Here is an 18,870-nt window from a genome sequence, read left to right as displayed (position 1 = left end):
AAGCTGTGTCAGTGACTGATGTCTCCTCTTCCCTCCTCTCCCTTGTCTCCACCCTGCTCCCATGCCAAATCCTCTCTTCCCATTTGCTCTACTTTGAAAGTAGTTGCTCAGTTCCTTCCAGGGTTCTGGTTGTTTTCCTTTAGTTATTCTCTCAATTTCTGGAGAGATACTGTATTATCCCTTTTAGAATTGGAGATGCTTAATCCCCAAATGAAGTAGCTGAAGCTTCTTTGATGTTGAGAGCAATATGGCTTTGGAGTGAGGTGATTATTGTTGAGAGTGAGGGAGAATAACAGAAACGTTGGGAAGGTTGCTTTATAACTACAGTACCAGAAAGAAGTAAAGTTGGTTAAAATGTTTCTGAGAGCAGGGGACTGATGTTCCAATTGTTGCCCTTGTAGTCTATTAGATCTTGATACTGCTGATAACTGGGTAGAGCATCCTGGCCTGGCCATGTCAGTCTGAAGAAGCAGTGCTGAGACTTCCAGGACACTGCACTGAACACGGCGTGTTGGAAAGTCAGGGGTCACAGATGATAGTGTGTGTGGCTGTGTGCAGAAGGGCCTGTCGTGGTGCACTCAAATTGTGGAGTGATGTATAGGCAGTGTCTTTGCAGAGCGCAACACGTGTCCCCGGAGTGCATGAAGTGTTCTGTATTGAGGTAGAAAGGAACTGTTTCTTTGCCAAGGAGATGAGAGCAATTTAGATCCTTGAGCTAATTTAGAAACCAAAAGTTAATACCTCCCTTGGGAAAAGACTGTTTAGGAATAAAGGCATCGGCTAATTAGGCTTAATTGCATTGTCTTGGGACAAGTGATTTATTAGGCCAATCTAGACCCATGATGGGCCTGCAGGGGTGTGTTCTCATATTCACCAGCTGAATGGCAAATATCCAGTAGTACTTTTTAACTTTGGAATAAGTCTTTGGGACAAAAAAAGAGAGGTTAATGTGCATTCCCACTTTCATCTTTTCAGCTCTGTGCATCCTTCTATGTCACTGCCATGATAAAAATCATTTTTATCTTGTTCATTGTCAACATTTTCTATCTTCCTTCAAATCCTCCCTTGTAATTAAGCTTCATCTTCAAGCAGTCTTGCTTCTTTTCTCATTATAAATAATCCTCCCATTTTCTCCTCCCTGAAGGTGTTTCCTTACGTGTTGTCATCACTGCCTTGTCTGGGTTTTAAGGTCTGCAAGAGAGGGCCTGTGAGTCTCCTTGTAAATTCAAGGGATTCTGTACAAGTAAAGTTGCTGGATATCAAGTATGCATTCCTTATAGTGCAGCTGGAGTGTGTATGAAAGTAATGTGCTGTTATCATTCCCTTTGTGTGCTCCCATGATGTACAGACCTTTACTGTAAGTTTTGAATTCTTAATCTTTGCAGTAGAGCATGTGGAAAATCAGAGATGTGTTTCCATTTATATTTCTCAAGTACAGAGCTTTAAAAAGCATGGTGCTGAACTGATATCTGCTTTTGACTGTAGGCATCAAAATGCTGAAATAAGCAGAGATAAATAGGCAAACAAAAGCACTTAGCCTCTCTGAGTCATGTATTCTCACAAACAGTATTTATAGCATTGGTTGTTTTGGCTGCAGACATCTACAGATATCTTACAGGCAGATTTGGGGATTTCATGTTATTTAAGTCTTGGCCTCTAATCTCTTGCTTTTTCATGTGTCCAAAACTCCAGCAACATGAAGCGATGTCTTTTCAAGCATTCTTCTCACAGTTATTTTTTTCCCAATACTGGTCAAATCTTTTAGTTCTTTCTGGTATTCATTCTCCAATACCAGCGTACATGATAGATCAGAGCCAATTCCAATTTACTTTCAATCTCTCCTTCTGGACCGTGCTGGCAGGACACAAAATACTCGTTTGCTCTGCCACCAGCCCCTTCCTGCCTCTAGCTTTGGAAGTGAGAGGGGAGGCAGCTACACTTCTCACAAGGGCAATTTGCCATCTGAAACCTGAAGTTTTTCTCATCAGCTGGTGTAAGTCACAACTTCTTGAACACATGAAAGGAACCCAACAGGCTTAGGCTGGTGGAAAGGTGAGTGTAGCCTAAGGGCAACTCTTGCATCCCCATTAACTAGCAAGGAAGAAATCCTGGGGCTCTCCTCAGAGTCTATGGCTGCTGTGATCTCTTTTTCCCACTTCAAAAGATATGTGTTGTTAGCTGCTTGCTCTTTGCACCTCCGATCTCATCCTCAGTTAGTTCTGAATGCTCTTTTCTGCTGTGCCTTAATTTTACCAGTAAGGAAATGCAATGAGCTGGCTTCCTTCCTGCTGAATGAGCTTCCTGAGAGATAGCACTCACGTTGGTGTCATACTTCAAAATGGAAGGCAAAGCTACCTTTCCATGCCTTAGGTCACTGAGATATTATCTCCTCTCTCATGCTTCTCTTACTCTTTGCTTTTAAGTATGCACCCTTGCTCAGGGAGGAAAAAGCTGTTGGAGAGGGACCAAAGGGGGGCCACAAAGATGGTCAGAGGGCTGCAGCACCTCCCCTACAAAAATGGGCTGAGGGAGCTGGGCTTGTTCAGCTGGAGAAGAGAAGGCTGCTGGGTGATCTCATTTCAACCTTTCTATATCTAAAGAGAGCCCATAAACAGGAAAGGAGTCAACTCTTCAAAAGAGTAGATAATAGCAGAACAAGGGGAAATGGTTTTAAGTTGAAGGAGGGAAGATTTATTTTGGATATCAGGGGAAGTTCTTTACTATAAGTCTGGTGAGATGGTGGAACAGGCTGCCCAGAGAGGCTGTGGATGCCCTATTCATCCCTGGAGGTGTTCAAGGCCAGGTTGGATGGGGCCCTGGGCAGCCTGGTCTGGTATTGAATATAGACGTTGGTGGCCCTGCCTATAAGGTGGGGGAGGCAGGGAGGAGAGGGGAGGGAAATTGAAGCTTCCTTGATCCTTGAGGTCTCTTCCAACCCAAGTCATGATTCTGTGATGATTCTATGAGGTTCAGGATTGGCTGTGACTTCATGTAGATACCTGTGCTCACTCTGGTGCCTGAAGAGAAGTGAGATATCGTGAGGAATGTTATATATTCCTCTCATCTCCTTCTTCCTCCAAGTTTGAATCCAATCTGGGAGCTCCCTTAATTTCTCATCTTAGACTTCAGCTCAATAACATCAGTTTGAATCTTCCAGTGCCATTTAGTGACAATAAATGTTTGGTAATACATCTATAAGATTCTATTGCAACTATTCTGACGCTTAAAACTTTGAATTCAATTAGTTCCAATCTCTGACATACGTTTAGTACAAAACCCCTCATCTAATGTAGATTGCTTTTTGTTTCAGGCAAAGAGCAGAGGTGATAACTCTTGCATTTTAGCTAATAAGGATTCCAGTATGATAAAGGTCTTGCATTAATATTGTGATTGCTCTATTCAAAAACAACAAAGAGTCAAGGAAGCACATCTTCCCAGATCTTTAAATTTTCATATAATAGTTCAGTCAGGTACATTTATTATTTAGAAATCTATCTAGATATTATTCCCTCAAAGATTCATTCAAGGGATTGAGGAGGCCATATAGTAAATGCATCATAATAATCAAAACCATCCAAGTTTCCTATAAGTCAGAATTAACAGTTAGAAGTATTTCTTGGAGGGAATGTTGCTTCTGCTTCTTGTTTAATTTAATCTATTTGAAACACCCTAGAAAAATTTACTGAAATCTGAAAGAATGTAATATGCTTTTACCACTACCATAATATAATTGGGAACTATTCAATACTTTATAAAAATAGCTGAGAATTTTATTAATATATCTATACACTAGTTGGCTCCCTGCTTGATTTTTAATTTCTGATGCTAGGGAGAATATTTGATTTTTACTTCTGCTAAGTGTGTTAGCATACTGTTGGCTGTATTTCCCCTTTTCGCAGATCTGATATTTCTCTAGTGCGAGTGATATATAAGCACTTTGTGCTAATAGTTATTCATAAGCTGATTTTAGTTTTTAATTCATTAGCCTTAGAGGTGTTGTTTTTTTGTTGTTTTTGTAAGAACTTTTTCTGGGATTTAGTTTAGCCCACAATTTGGCTGCTGCTTGATTGTGCTTTCCTTTTGCCTGATGATGGCAAATGAAGTTATCCCCCCTCATCATAAGGTTTGGCGCAGAGCTGTCAGTCCTCCTGGCCCTGACTGCACTCGGGACGTGGCAGCCATTCCTATTCCTCTGCACTTTGTCTCTTGTTGCAGAAGTGAGCTCAATCTCCTTTCCTTCTAACCTGGAGGGGTAATGTAGAGGGACGTTTTGAAATTGGTGTATTCCCACTTGTGTCGAGCCTAAAAGACTAACAAGGAAAAAAATCAATGCAAGAGGAGCATGTGCAACCTCTGTCTTCAAATACCTACTGGCCGTAAATCACCTTGTGCTTGATTGACCCAACAGCCTTGGTTTTTCACCCAAGAGTCTCTCTAATTGTGGCAACAGCTGCATTGAATTCCCCACCCTTGAGAACACAGGAGCTGAGAGCTGCCTGGTTACTTTTGGGGGAAAAAAAAGAAAAAAGAAAAAAAAAAAAAGGATGGAAGAAGAGCTTGGAGGATTTTGTCATGTCAGCTATTGCAGCTGTATTCTCAATAAATGTCATTATGTCCATTATGAAACTGGCTTTTCACGATAATGGTCAAAAAAATTTTGATGCTAGGCAGGAAATGATTTTTTATTTTTTTTTTAACCAAAAACAGTGCTCAAAATATTCTTTTTATGCTGATACTAAAAATGCAAGCTGCTTAATAGAAATATCACACTATTAGCCCCTAATGCAGTCATGTTACCTTGGTCCTTTGCCAAAGTGAAGCCTCAATATATTAAATATGAAAAGTTACTACTTCCACAGTAACAACTTTTCATAAGGATTTGATTGTTTTTCCACTAAGCCATAAGAAACTGGTCTGTTTATAACGTATGGCATTGCTCACAAGTTGCATGTGCTTAATAATTAGGTAATAAATTGAAAAGCATCACAGTGTCTGGTAGTCTGAAAATACACAAGTCTGAGGCAAGTAATTACCTGAGCTTTATGAATTCTTTAACAACAGATCCTGCTTAAAATTAACTATAGCCACTGAATGGAAGAGAATAACAAAAAAAAACAATCCGTTCTTACCATTTGGGAAAAAGGATGTCTAAATAGATGTAAGGTGGGTTTGGGCAGGAAGGTTCCTTAATATAGCTTTGGCAATCCTGGCAAGGTTTTCTGAAGGAGACAGTGAGAGTTAAGTTTGCAAATATTACCAGAGCCCAACGGGAGCTGGTTGCTAAATCTTCATGCAAATCCTCACCTCAGTGTGTTCCTTATGAAGAACACTCCATAACTGACAGCTTCATGGCATGTGAAGAATTTCACTTGTACATGAGGGTTAAAATCTTTGAATTCTGTATCTCCGTGATGAAACTGGGTGTTCCTTCAAAATTCTTCAATTTGATTAAACAGACCCCTCAAGCCCAGATGAGATGTAAGTATTTCACTCCCTTCCAGCAAACTGTCAGCAAGGAAGACTTGGGTTGAAGCATGACCTTGCTTTGGTGTGCAGGAAGATTGGGGCAGGCTTGGTGAATGGGAGTTTGTTTAGCAAGCCCTATTTTCAAGCGTGACCGTTGAATAATGTTGTCTTACTATGCAAATTTATTTCAAAACAGCTATAAAATGTGTAGAAATAAGCAAAGGAAAAAAAATATATTTTTTTTTCTTTCTTTCCATAAAAGCCTGTTAAGTGACATGGATAAAAAAAATATTAAATTCTGAACTCAACAGAAACCTGAGATTGGCAACAACTTTTGAGTCTGAGAGAGTAATTTGGGAAAAGGCTGAGAGGAGGGGAAAGAGTGGCATCAGTCATTGCCTGCAGCTTCCCTCCTCCCATCTGTATTTAAAAAAAATCAGTAAAAAATACTCTTAGGAAATCTGTTTCTCCATACGTACACAAACCTCATTACTAAGTATGTGAAACCATGTCAACGAGTATATTCTCACCACTCACCAGAGAGTTAGGGCAATACTGAGCAGTATTTCTGGATCTGAAGGCTTGAGGCATAGAACGATGAAATTACTCGTTTGCGATCAGGGAAGTCTGTGATAAGAAAATTGAAACTCCTCAAACTCAGTCAGTGAGCCAAAAATACGCTATGTAAAGTAATGAGCATCTTTTCTATTTGCTTTCTTTAGGAGAGCTGATTCCCAACACGATTCTAAATTTTGTCATTGAATCCAAACAAATGCAATCATACTCCTGAACTTGCAGTACAATTAGTACAATATGATATTGAAATTTAAAAGTAGTTGCTGTTAAAAACGGAGTAAAATTAATGCAGAGTAGAATGCAAAGACTGCCTCAGCTATTGAACCTGAAGATCATGTCTATGCTTAGAGGAGGTGGGAAGCATGCTTACTTCCAGGCTGGTGAAATCTATGTTCATGTCATCCAGTTCCATGCACCTCAACGTCACCCCTGTGGTAGGTGGCCCCTGGCAGCAGAGACAGTGTTGTACCTTGTTAGTGTGTGGTTTGGGAGAGTGGGAGCATGCATGCTGCTTTACTCTTTTCTTTTTCTCACTTGCTCCCAGTTTCCAATAGTGGTTGCATAGTATTACATATTATGGCTTTGTGAGGTGGTACAAGTTTATTTACACAAGGTCAAGATCTGGGATTTACATTAGTCTGAATGTTGCAGGAGATGCTCCTGCTCAGAACCTGACTCCTGGCTACCTCTTCCATCTTTACTGCTCTCTATAGTGGAATGTGCCTCACAACCTGGAACTAAACAGTCAAGTTGGAGATTTTTATATAGATAAATGGCACGCTGAGGAATACTTCAGGTCTTTTGGGATTTGGCTGTCACTTCTTTTCCATTATAAAGTACTTTTTGAAACATGAGTGCTGGATGGGGCTGGCCTTGGTAGTGTGGCACACCATGACATTCTCATGCATAGCAGGAGATGCTGATCAAACATGGTCAAGTTGCTGTAACTGAGGCCACATGCAATTTGTTCTCAGCTTCAGACCGGTCCCAGACTCCATGCTTTTGGTTTTCTTTTTCAGTCTAACTCCTGAGACTTTGTGAGTTATTTACTTAACACTTTTCATGTTAACAGGAAAACATAGGAGATGCAACGGACCTCCATTCTTTATTTGTGTATCACATCATATTGTGCTTCTATGGTCTTATAAACCAGGAGCACATGGGGTGGATGTGGTAGGGATGTTCTTCAGCCGGCCAATGGTTCTGGGTGGGTGGGACTGCAGGAAACTCAGCTTGGTGGATATTGTTGGCCTCTGAACTCCTTTTCCATCGGGAAGTTGTCTTTGCAGACATAGTGTCAGTTCAGTTCTGTGTTCTTTGCGAACTTCTCATTTAAAGACGAGAGTAGGAGAAGGCATCGTACGAACTCTTAATGCTGATTTGTACTGATAGGTAGAACACTGGCACAGAAATTCAAATCTATGTCAATACCCAGAAGACTTTATAAAATAAAATGAGGAGTTAATGAACAGTTCAGTAGCAGCCCAGTAACTACATCAGCACCTTTGCATGCACAGCCTGTCCCAGAACTGCCCGTTTCTGATTTAACTTAATCCACAGTTTCATAAACAGAGCGTGGTTTGCTGGTATGTGCTCCTAACATAGACACTGTGGAAGCAATGCATGTAAAATTTCTAGATAGCATTATGGCCTGATTATGGAGTGAAGAAACACACGCATGGTGAAGCCAACAAATGTGATGTAGCATATTACTAATTTCACACTGAATTCCCATTGCAGCTCTTTAACATGCTTTCTCATGAACTTAAAATGATTTCTCACACAATGTAATGAAAGGATGCTTCCAGTGCATTGCCCTGGACTGTGCAAGTCAAAATGCTTTAATAATTTTTCCCTGTTTTCTGTATCACTACTCAAGAGTTTATTTTTCTCCTTGCAAAGAAGGGAAATGAGAGGCTGTGCTGCTTCAGGCTGTAAATTATAAATGGGTAGAATGATCATCTGTAACTTTGACACAAGGGTCAGCAAAATTTTTTTTGTATATTTTCTGTGTTTTTTAACTGGATGATCTTTGATGTCTGCGCTGTGCATGCATCATGATCATTATAGCCCACGCTCTTGCATCATTAATGTAACTACAAACGAGGTGGCTCAAGTTATGAATAAGTAGTGCTTCAGTCTAATGCATACAGATATGAAGGAAGGAAATGAGCTAAATAAAAATGCTTATTGAGGAGATTGTTCCCTGGTGTAAATACTCTTAAAGGGAGTAGAGTTAAATGAGACGGTACCGCTCCTTTCTGGAGTCATTTCCAAACCCAGAGAGTTTTTGTTCATTTATTTGAAAAATGAGAGAGCATTCTGGGGTAAAGTGAATAATAGGAAAAATATTTCAGCAATATTCATGATATGCTAAGAGTTGCACTAAGTGACTGTTTGCTTTAAATTGCATGTTGCTTCTTTCAAAATGACTTCTGTGCATACATCGGAGAATGGCAGAATTTACCAGGAAAGTCCCTGTGCTTTTGAAGCACAGTGATATGGGTTTTGTTTGCAGGATGAAACAGAACATGTGTTATTTTAAATATTGTTTCTTACGAAAGTGGGTTTTATGTAAAGGTACACACTCCACAGAAAACATACAGCTCTTCCCGCCCTAACTTACTCTCCTTTTTAACATGCCAGCAGTGGGTTTCATGTTTATTTTTAATGCTGAAGAAAAAGAAGATAGCTGCTGGAGTGCTCCAGGAGCACCTGGATACCTGGGATAGGTTCCTGAATGTCCAGATGGATTTGAATATCTCCAGAGAAGGAGATTCCACAGCCTCTCAGGGCAGTCTGTTCCAGTGCTCCATCACTCTGACAGTAAAAAGGTTCCTCCTTGCACTAGCATGGAACTTCCTATGTTCCAGTTTCTGCCCATTGCCCCTTGTCCTATATCAAGGTAAAACCAGGAAAAGCCTAACCCCATGCTCTTGGCTCCCACCATTTTGATATTTATAAGTGCCAATAAGAACTCCTCTCAGTCATCTTCTCCAGGCTGCACAGGTCTCTGACCTTTCTTCACACAAGAGATGCTCCAGGCTCCCATCACCTCTGTGGCCCTCTGCTGGACTTTCTCTAGAAGTTCCCTGTCTTGAACTGCAGAACCCAAAACTAGACACAGTTTTAACTCTCAAGTCCGGTTACATCAAATTCTAAAGTGTTTTTAAATACCAGAGTATATTAGACAGTTCAAGAGCCTTCATATTACATATTTTGTAAAGATCGTGACTGGGAATTCAAAATTAGTTTAGATTTTGGTGTCTGTTTTTGAAATTAGAATAATCAAAATGGTGACTGCATTTGAAAATACTCATTTTACATTCAGAGCAATGACTTTTTAGCAAGAGATTTTTACTGAAGCATCTTGACGTGCTGTTTTATTGCCTATTATTTTTAGAGAGCATTTACAAAGCCTTATGTTTAGGGTTTAACACCTTAGCTATTTCCCATCATAATAGGTTGAAATTTGGCATAGCAGCGGCAACCCTCATTTCAATTTTTTTTTTTTCTCACAGGAAGTGGTAAACAGCAAATTGCTAATTTATGAAGATTTTGTTAGAGTCCACACTTTGAAGCCTGTCAGCTTAAATGTCAAATAATATGACATCCATATGGACTATTAGATCAATGATAGTGTAAGACTAGGGCTGCTTTGAAGTGCACATCCTGTAGTGACACCTTTAAAGATCTAGAACAGCCAATTTTTATCTTTTTTTTTTAAGAAAATAAAAATTGTCAATGTTATGGTAGAAAAGGGCAAGAAAGCTAAAACTGTCTTCAAAAAATCATTTATTCTGTCATTTTGGAAAAGTTCTGAAATTTCAGTTTCCAAGATGAGAATGTGGTGCTGCAGCAGAGGTCTGATTTTAAGCCAGCTTCAGAGTTAGCAAGTTCTGAGCTTTCCACATACGACCAGAATGCTTTCCATTGAGTTTTATTGGGGCAGAAGTCTGGTTGATGTTTTTCTTTAACTGTACGATGTGGTCCACATGGAACATTGTATTTTATTTTTCCTTGCTAAAGAGTAACAGTCCAAATGTATTTCACATTTTCTTCTGCTGTTTAAAACTTCAGAAATTCATGTAGTGCGTGTTACTGACATTACCATTACAGAAATTACGTTGTAGTAACATCCAGTCTTTGGTATCTACAGTGAAATGTCCTATAGATATACAGTGCATATTAAATAGTTGAAATATCTTTTATGATTCAAAGTGTCGCTAACTAAGGCACTTGGGCAGAAGCAGCAGTTTATTTTATATTGGGTATATTCATTTTGGCAATATAGTATCTCATTTGAAATGAATGTATATTGCGCTATTGATTTTCATGGGCCTTAGAATAGTAAAAACATCACACAACAATAAAAAAAAGTCCATGTTTTTTCTGTATACATCATGTTTGGATGCAGCTCAGAGCCTTTCACAGAAGTAAACATAAAACCTATGTTGTTATACAGAAATACAAAATACTTTATTTTACACTATGCAGTATTCAGATCACAAGTCTTCTACTCAAATGCGGTCTTCATTCTGTAGAGCTAAACACTTCTTAGCATGCTGCAAAGAAGTGTTCCTGTTTCAGAGAGAGATGGTCAATGCTCTTCTTTCTCTTTGTTTACTTCTGAAAATGCTGACCTCCCATGTGGTTCCTCTTATAGATTTTTTTTCCTATTAGAATTTTAGAACAGGTTTTATTTCTAACAGCCCTGCTACCTGACATAGAAGAAACTGAGCAAAGCCAAAGCTTTGAAGGAAATGTTTGTCTGTTTGTCTGTCTTTGGAGAGCTCAGGAGGTCAGGAAGGAATTTCTAATGTTATAATAGCACTGATGTTTGGGAAGTTTCAATTAATATTGACATGATTAGTCACTGATGTTTCCAGTCAAGAAGTACACAACCCAAGGGATGTGGGGGAGACAATCCTTTGTTTTGAAGTGTTGATTTTGTCTGCAGCACAGGTTGAAGTGTCCTGGGCACCAGGTGGTTTGGTGCCTCCAGATGCTTCTCCGAGTTGTTGAGAGCAATGTCCTTGAGTGTATTTCTCAACAAATATAGGAATATTAATAATCTAATATCAACTTCATTTAAAAGCTTGGCTAATTATCTTCAAACTGATAACTTTTCATTTTATTTTCTCCTGGAGATTATGTAAATAACTGATTTCTGGATTAAATTGATTTGGTTTTTCTTTTTAAAGCATCTTTTCTTAGTCATAAGAATGGTTCAGTAGAAAAACTTACTACAAGACTCATGTGGCTATCTCATAGTATGGAGAAGGCAATGCCAACACAGTCTTTCTAGTAAGGCCCGGTTGGCAGTATGCTGCCCACTACTAGTTACTTCAGTTAGATCTTATACCACCTTTTAGCTTTCCGTGTTAAAAATAAAGTCAGTTTAGGGGGGGTTATGTTAAATGCTTTGGAACAAAGAGGAGGAAATATTTCTGTTTTATTTCTCATTTTGCAAAATGAATTCCGACAAAATGGTTATTCTTAGAAATCAATAGTTAATTTGAAAGATGTGGTACATTTTATCATTACTTGTCAAAAGGGAACTTCTAAACAGTAAAACTAAGTATTTAGTGCTATCTATTTATAGAATTTATTGCTTTTTTATGTCATTGTTAGAATTGCAATCCGTTAAAAATGTATATATTTCTTAATCTTGAAACGTAAGATAAAAGATATTATAGTAAAATTGCTACTCATCTACTTTATAAAATTTTAGGTTAATCGGCTGGTGGGGTCATGAGTTCAAAACACGATTCCTCATGGAAAACAGTATGTACTTCTACACCTTCAATTTTACCTGTATGTTTATCCCAAACAACATAGTTTTTACATAAGTTTGAGTAGAAAGGATGGACCTCTGTTTTCATGCTTATGTTAAAGGTATTCAGCTAGACTTATCCCAAATATATAGTACTGTAGAGTCAATAAAATACATTGAATAAATTTGGGTGTGTGTCTGACTATCCATTTCCAGACACTTTGCTGATAAGATACAGGCATAGATTATGGATGAAACACTTGAATCACCTTAATGCATTGAACTCATAAGGTTCTGAGTGAGGATCTGTTACTATTCACATGGATAATGTATTTAGGATTAATTCCACTGGAATTAATGGGAAACAGTAAAGCAGCCTGATGTAAGTTTTGCAATTGCTTTAATTTTTTTTAACATCTCTAAATCTTTTGCACTAACAATTGAGGGAATATAAGACAGAAAAAAACCTGCTGTGAAATAGGCTCAATATTTATTGTCCTAGAGCACAATGAAATGAGGAGGTTTTTTTCTAAATCTGATGGCTAGACTCTTTGGCTCCATTTAAAATCATGGCAGAGAGACTATCCTGGGAGATCAGGATGAGAAAGGAGCTTTTTTTTTTTTTTTTTTTTTTTTTTAATAATGTGTTTTGTTTTTAATATACTTTTAATTTTCTGTGGCCCCTATTGATGTGACTTTGGCTGGTGAACACCTCACTAATAACCTCAGTCTGGTTCTTCTTTTCTGACCAAATTTAGGAGTGGCACTATACAAAGCCAGCAGGAGACGCAAATTACCTTGAAATACTGTTAGAGGAAGAATGTTGCTTATCCATTTGCATGGACAGTTCAGAGGCAGAAGTTGGGCAATAATCATTATAAAATTAGCCAGTCTGCTGTGCGTGAAGAGCATTTCCTCTGCAGCATCCTCTGGTGCTGGAGCATGAAATATAAATGATGACACAGAACTTACAGCAAAGCTTTATGGCTTTATTAAATAGATTTTGTGAAATTTCACAGCCTAAAGTCTATGCAACTTCTGTATGTGGCCTGAAGCTACACTTAGCTGCAAATGCATGCTCCCACGTGTCTCGTCAGTTTAATAAAGTCAAGGGATATGATTCCCTGATCGTGCACCGCAGCTTTGCACGAGCTTGCCTCTGCTGACTTGGAATTTCTCTGGTTTATGCCAGTGGTAAAAGAGATTCAAGTGTAAAGGTGGTTTTAACACACACCATTTAAACAAATTAATTGCAGTTCTTTAGATTCCATGAAGCCACTAATGAGGTCTTCCGCTGGATAAAATTGGGCTTCTCTCTAAGTTAAAAGTATTAGCTGTGAATAGATTACTATTTCCTTTTAATGAGTGATTCCTTCAGGCCACGTTAGTGAAATGTGTTATTGCATGAGGATGGACTTCAAGATAAGGTCCAATCCATTAAAAGGAAGAAATCAAAAACACTAACATAAATTATTCATTTTCCAGAATTACAACTAAGTAAAGGAATTAATGGATTTCGGTTATCAAATCCTCCGATTTTATTGGTCTGTTCTCTCCAAGCTGGTTTAGAGGTAAGTGACTGCTTTATTTTGAGTCTGAATTTGTGAATATAAAATGTGAAATGAATGTGAATGAATGATTTTATTGCTGTCTCTCTTTTAAAAGTCCAGAAAAGCTAAAAAGCCAAGTAGGGAAAAAACAAATAACCAAAAATTATTCAACCCTGAGAAACCAAATCTTTACAAATCTTACTTGTTTCTTCACTATTCCCATAAATTTTGCCGTCAGGTTTGGGATACACATGGTTTGCTTGTTCAGCTTTTGTACAGGTCTGACCCTGGGCTTTTAGTGGGTCAATACAAAAGATAGGTTGCCCAATGCAGGCATTTAGGATTTGCCTCTATGCAATTCATATGAAAGACACCAATAGAAACTTTCCTAGCAGGGAATCATGTAAACCCAAAGGACCGTATCAAGAATTGTTTCTATATATATTCCCCTGTGCAAAACAGGCTCAGCTTTTTAGGAAAAATTAGATGGGGCAGCTGGGTGTTCCACTGAACCAATGGCTCTATGATTTTGTTATCCTCTGTAATCTCTTCTATCACAAGCAGAAAAGACAGTAACTGTCTGTTAATGCTTCCTAAAAGGACAATTCATCAATGCGTTCTGGATCTGGACTTTTGCCTTTCATCTCTTCATTGGTTTTCTGGTGGCAAAAGGAGAAGGGCCCCATGCATAGTACAGTTCCATTTATGGAGCTATTCACTGTTCACCCCTGACATGCATGACTTTAGAGATTTGAAGATGAAGAGGATGGTTTTACACTGATTTCCCTATATTAAATTTTGTGTAAGCTGCTTTTCAAGCCAGCCTTGGTGAGCAAGGTTTTGCCACAAGCATAATGACAGAAATTTATTTCTGCCAGCATTCCATTAGCATTAGCGTAACAGCAAAGCTGATGCTGATACAAAGAGCAGTGTCTGTACACTGTACATCCTTCTTCCTTATTGACTGAAAAAACAGTATTTTAAACAAACAAAATCAGAAAATTGCCAATTGTGCTCTTCCCTGTTTACATGCAGCGCTGAAGGACTGCAAAGGGCACAGCAATGCTTCTTGTTCTCCCCAACAATTTATTTTGTTAGTCCTTAAACATCCAATATATTTTAAACTTTATGTGACCTTTGAGATAAGCTGAAAGCTATTCTGCTATGACCCAGATTGTCAGTGCTCCAGTTTGTGTGGGTTGATGTCATTTAGCCCACTGCAGGGAGCCTGAAACAATGAGGGCTGAGCAGTTTCCATCGCCTCCCCTTTCTGTGCCTGTATTACCTTTTGGCACAGCCAGGATTTCCCAGTGCTAATTGCTCTAATACAGTGGGAAACAAAATAGTTTTCATGTCTGGCAAGAGATGGCTAGTGAAATTGCATGCCACCTTCACTGGGACACATTAAGCAGAAGGCAGTGTTTCCAATGAAAACAATGAAAACTGCAAGTGTTAGCGCCTGTTATTCCTCAATAATGCTTAAAGTGACTGTTATGGCAGTTGCTGCTCCCTTTTATGGAAAAAAGGAGAGTGCTCTACAGCCCCATTTAAAAGGTCTTTTTTTGAAAATTTCACCCAGGAGACCAGATATTCCTTGCACAAAGCCTGAGCAGACAGATTTTTGCATTCATTCCTCATCCTGCTGCAACGCACTGAGAAATAGGAGGCAGGTTTCTGTTGTACCTCCAGTGATGTGCTAAATGGCTATGGGTATACTCTGCCCACCTGTGTGGTGAGGAAAGCACCTCTGGATTTCTGTTGACGTGTGTCTAGGGGCTGCTGGTGGCTCTGCCATATTCATTTCCATGTCTGCTAAGCCTGTCTTACGGCAGCCATATTTTAACAGTTGGGATCACAGAAGGAAAATGTAGTTTTGTAGAGCATTTAATGGCAGGGTGGAGCAATACTTGGAATATTCTACAAAATTTCCAGATGCTGCTGGAAACCAAACTTTGTTGTATTTCTGGTGGGACTTCTCATCTACCTCTTTATATGCTCTTTGAGGTGTGCGTAAGGTAATACTATTTATATATTGGTCTTGAAAGTGTGACTCCTTCAGTCTGAAACAATGATTTTCTGAGAATGAAGATGGTGGATTTTTTTGTGCAGAACCTCACCTTGCTTCTGATTTTGCAGCTGCAGTCCGTGGAGACATGATTGTCTAAGCCCCTATATTCCAGCTATGAGCCACAATGCAGCCTAGACAGAATATTGTCTGCTTTGACGCCACTATTTTGCCTCTTTCCCCAGCAGCTGCTTGTATGGAAAGAAGAAAAGGGAAGATCTGTGCAAGGCAGGAGTTGCATTTTCTATTGCTCCCTGTAGCTGACTATTTCCATGTAGACCAGCAGGAGAGGAGCAGGAGCTGCATGGCCTTCCAAACTGTTGTGCCATGCCTTTTGTGCTTGTATGTGTGACAGCAGGGCTGTCATTTTTAAGCATTACTTTTCTTTCATGATGTTCTGACACAGATTTTTGTTTGTTGAAGCTCACTAGTTCTTTTAATTGGATGAGGGCACAGAGCTATTAAACCAGCCAAACAAACCCTGTTTCTTTATGTGGGCTATCAGATGCAGAACTTCTGGAAAGCTTTCTGTTCAGGGCATAATAAAGCAAATTTTGTATTTTTGAAAATAAGAGTTGATAAATTAGTCATAAAGTTTGCCTTGGGCCTTAACTTTTGTTTCTTGAGGCATGATACCACGTTCTATATGACTTTTCCTTGTGCATCCTTGTTGCATGTCTTCAGATTTACTTAGAAAAGCAAATGTTTTTTGTGTATGTTTGTAAATTAATTTATGTAGATGTGTAGAAATCTTTAATAACAGACAGACATCTTTAATTTCCTCAAAGTAGTAATGTTACACTACGTGTTCAAGAACCCAGTTTTAAAATGTGTACCAACAGTATCTGCCTGATATCAATGCTTCAGTCCAAAGATGTTTGGTAACAACAGCAGACTTGAGTCATAAAGTTAAAAGAAAAAAATAATTATTATGTAAGTCATTATTAACTTCGGAAATGGCCTTAATCATCTTCACCTTTTCTATTTTCTGTTGCAATGCATTACCATTCTAATGATTTTAAATCATTACAGGTTTTTGGTCAAACTACAATGAAAGCATTGAGAAAAAAATCTGTTCTGCTTACTGGTTACTTGGAATACCTGATAAATCATCACTACAGTGAGGATAAAGCAAATCCTGAGAAGCCCTTTGTAAAAATCATCACACCACCTCAGATTGAAGAGAGAGGATGCCAACTCACATTAACTTTTTCTCTTCCAATAAAGTCTGTGTTTGAGGAGCTGGAGAAGAGAGGAGTAGCTGTGAGTAAATCAAACTTCAACTTCTCGTTCATTGCATTTTGAGCACATGCCCTGTGAAAATAATCATTTGTCTTTTATTCCTCAGTAATCTTCTGTAAGGCCAAGAAAGTCTTGAAATAATGAAAAGTGCTTATATAACTTCAATCTTTAGTTGTGCAAATGAGCAAGAAAGCAGTGTTATTTTATAAATTATTTGATAATGTGCAGGCTGTCCTTTCTCTGTTGGTTAATTCTCACAATTCTGTGAGTGGCTTTACTGGTACACAATGGTGTAGGTGTTACAGACTTTAAGCTGGTCCAAGTAGGACACTATGGACCAGTGGTGCCATGTAACAGCATGGTTATCAGTCAGTGCTGCTCACAAAGAAGCAAAACTAAATTTAAGGCTACGCATTTCATGACTTAGAAGTACTGGGAGGTGAGGCTGATAGCCTAATGCCATATAAATAATATATGAGTTTTATTTCTGCTGGTAACTCATGCTCCCAAAGGGCAACTCTACAGGTAAAATATGCTGCTGTTTTGGTGCTGCCAGGGAATTCCAGGAACTGCAGCTTTTAAGAGGGCCTTATGCTGTTGGCTTGTCTTTGCAATGCAATTATATGCTTCAAATATAGGAGGCTATTCTGTTCAGCAAAATGTTCAAATTCACAGAGAGGGGAAGAAAATTACTGTATGCCCTGTAACATTACTTGTGTCTTTAGTTCAAGACAGTCTATCTTACTGGAAGGGATGTTTCTTTTTTGTGGCAGCTTTTTAGTCACCTGTATGCTTCCTCGGCCATGGGTTACTGTGAGGTGGTAAGGTAGACCTCAGCATAAATTACAGGGCTGCGTAGCCAATTAGAGCCCCTATTGGCACTGCTGTCCCAAGCCTTGAATCCTTTCCTTTTGGCCACACACCATTCTTCTCACTCTGCTCCTCACAGTAATGCTCCTCCAAACAGTTTCTTGGATGTTCCTAAATTTTCACTTATGTCTGCACAGATACCCTTCTTCCTTGGTGTAACTCTTAAAAATACAGTCTGATAAAATAAATACAAAGTGACCTGAATTTACTGAGCGTTCCCTTTCTGTTTTGCAGTGTGACATGCGAGAACCAAATGCTCTTCGTGTTGCCCCAGCTCCTCTCTACAATTCTTTCCAGGATGTGCACAGATTTATTGAAATCTTGGGATCTGCAATTACTTCTTCAAAACAAACAGCAAACAATACTGCACTATCGGGTTCTTATTGATGGCTCTGCCATATCTTTTAATCTACTTCTGACTAAGATGCATTTATCCCACTAAGCGGTTCCTTGCTTTGAGTAAGCGAAGCTATATCCCATGCAATTTGCAAAAAAAAATGACTGTGCTTGAATAGTTATTTACAACAGCCCTAATATTATTAAAGCTCATTTTTCCACTTTGCTTTGACTTTGACTTCATGAATTAGTATGCTTTGTATATTTTAATGGGGCTTTTCATAAACACTTTATGTAGTTTTATTACACTGGCTTTGAGAAGCAGGGAAGAATCACTATCAACTAGAATACGAATGAAAAAACCCACCTTCTTTATTACAAAAATGATGCATAATAGAAAGTAGAAAATAATAGACCAGTCGCTAACAGTTAAAAGATACAGTCCAATTTACATTTTTAATTTATCAATCCCATTTAAAATATGTGGTTTACTAGGAGAGTGAAAGTTAAACAATCAGTTGTTTAATAATTCTTAGCTGCTACATATTGACTTTTTCAAAGGACCTAAAAATTTGTTTAATTAATGATTTAATTGAAGAATTAAATTGCATTATGGATACCTTCTTTTCTGTGATACAGTTGCCTAAAACAATGCATCTTTTATCTTTCTAGGTAGCCGTTTTGAAGTTGATAGGCTTGAGAAAGCTGAGAAGGATTTTACATTCATGTAACCTACTGTGAAGGGCTACAGGAGAACGTATTGAGGTTTTAACAAGGCTTATTTTGGATTAAAATAAATGAAAACTGGATTGTTTCAGCAAAAGCAGAGAGAAACCTCATTGTTTACTCACAGTGTGGCCCAAATATTTATAGAGATTTGCACTTGGCAGCTAAGAGCAGTGAAGAAAAACTTCTTATATTTCACCAATGCTATACCCAGAACTGCTTTGAGAAATAAATAACACCTTGACCTGAATGGCAACTGAGTT

General features: G+C 38.6%; 1 protein-coding gene across 1 annotated transcript in view; it reads left to right on the top strand.

The window, feature by feature from the left end:
* Nucleotides 1-17,932, top strand: part of KYNU (kynureninase) — a gene marked incomplete at both ends in the record, with an annotated part of 51,822 nt that extends 33,890 nt beyond the window's left edge. The window contains 4 exon segments of the mRNA XM_079538916.1: nucleotides 11,777-11,829; nucleotides 13,304-13,389; nucleotides 16,466-16,696; nucleotides 17,780-17,932. Coding sequence (XP_079395042.1) covers nucleotides 11,777-11,829; nucleotides 13,304-13,389; nucleotides 16,466-16,696; nucleotides 17,780-17,932 — 523 coding nt within the window.
* Nucleotides 17,933-18,870: the final 938 nt, after the last annotated feature.

The sequence above is a fragment of the Tetrao urogallus genome, assembly GCF_951394365.1.
Source record: "Tetrao urogallus genome assembly, chromosome: 8".
NCBI lineage: Eukaryota > Metazoa > Chordata > Aves > Galliformes > Phasianidae > Tetrao > Tetrao urogallus.
The sequence above is the reverse complement of the archived record's forward strand: the minus strand, read 5'-3'. Positions and strand labels throughout refer to the sequence as shown.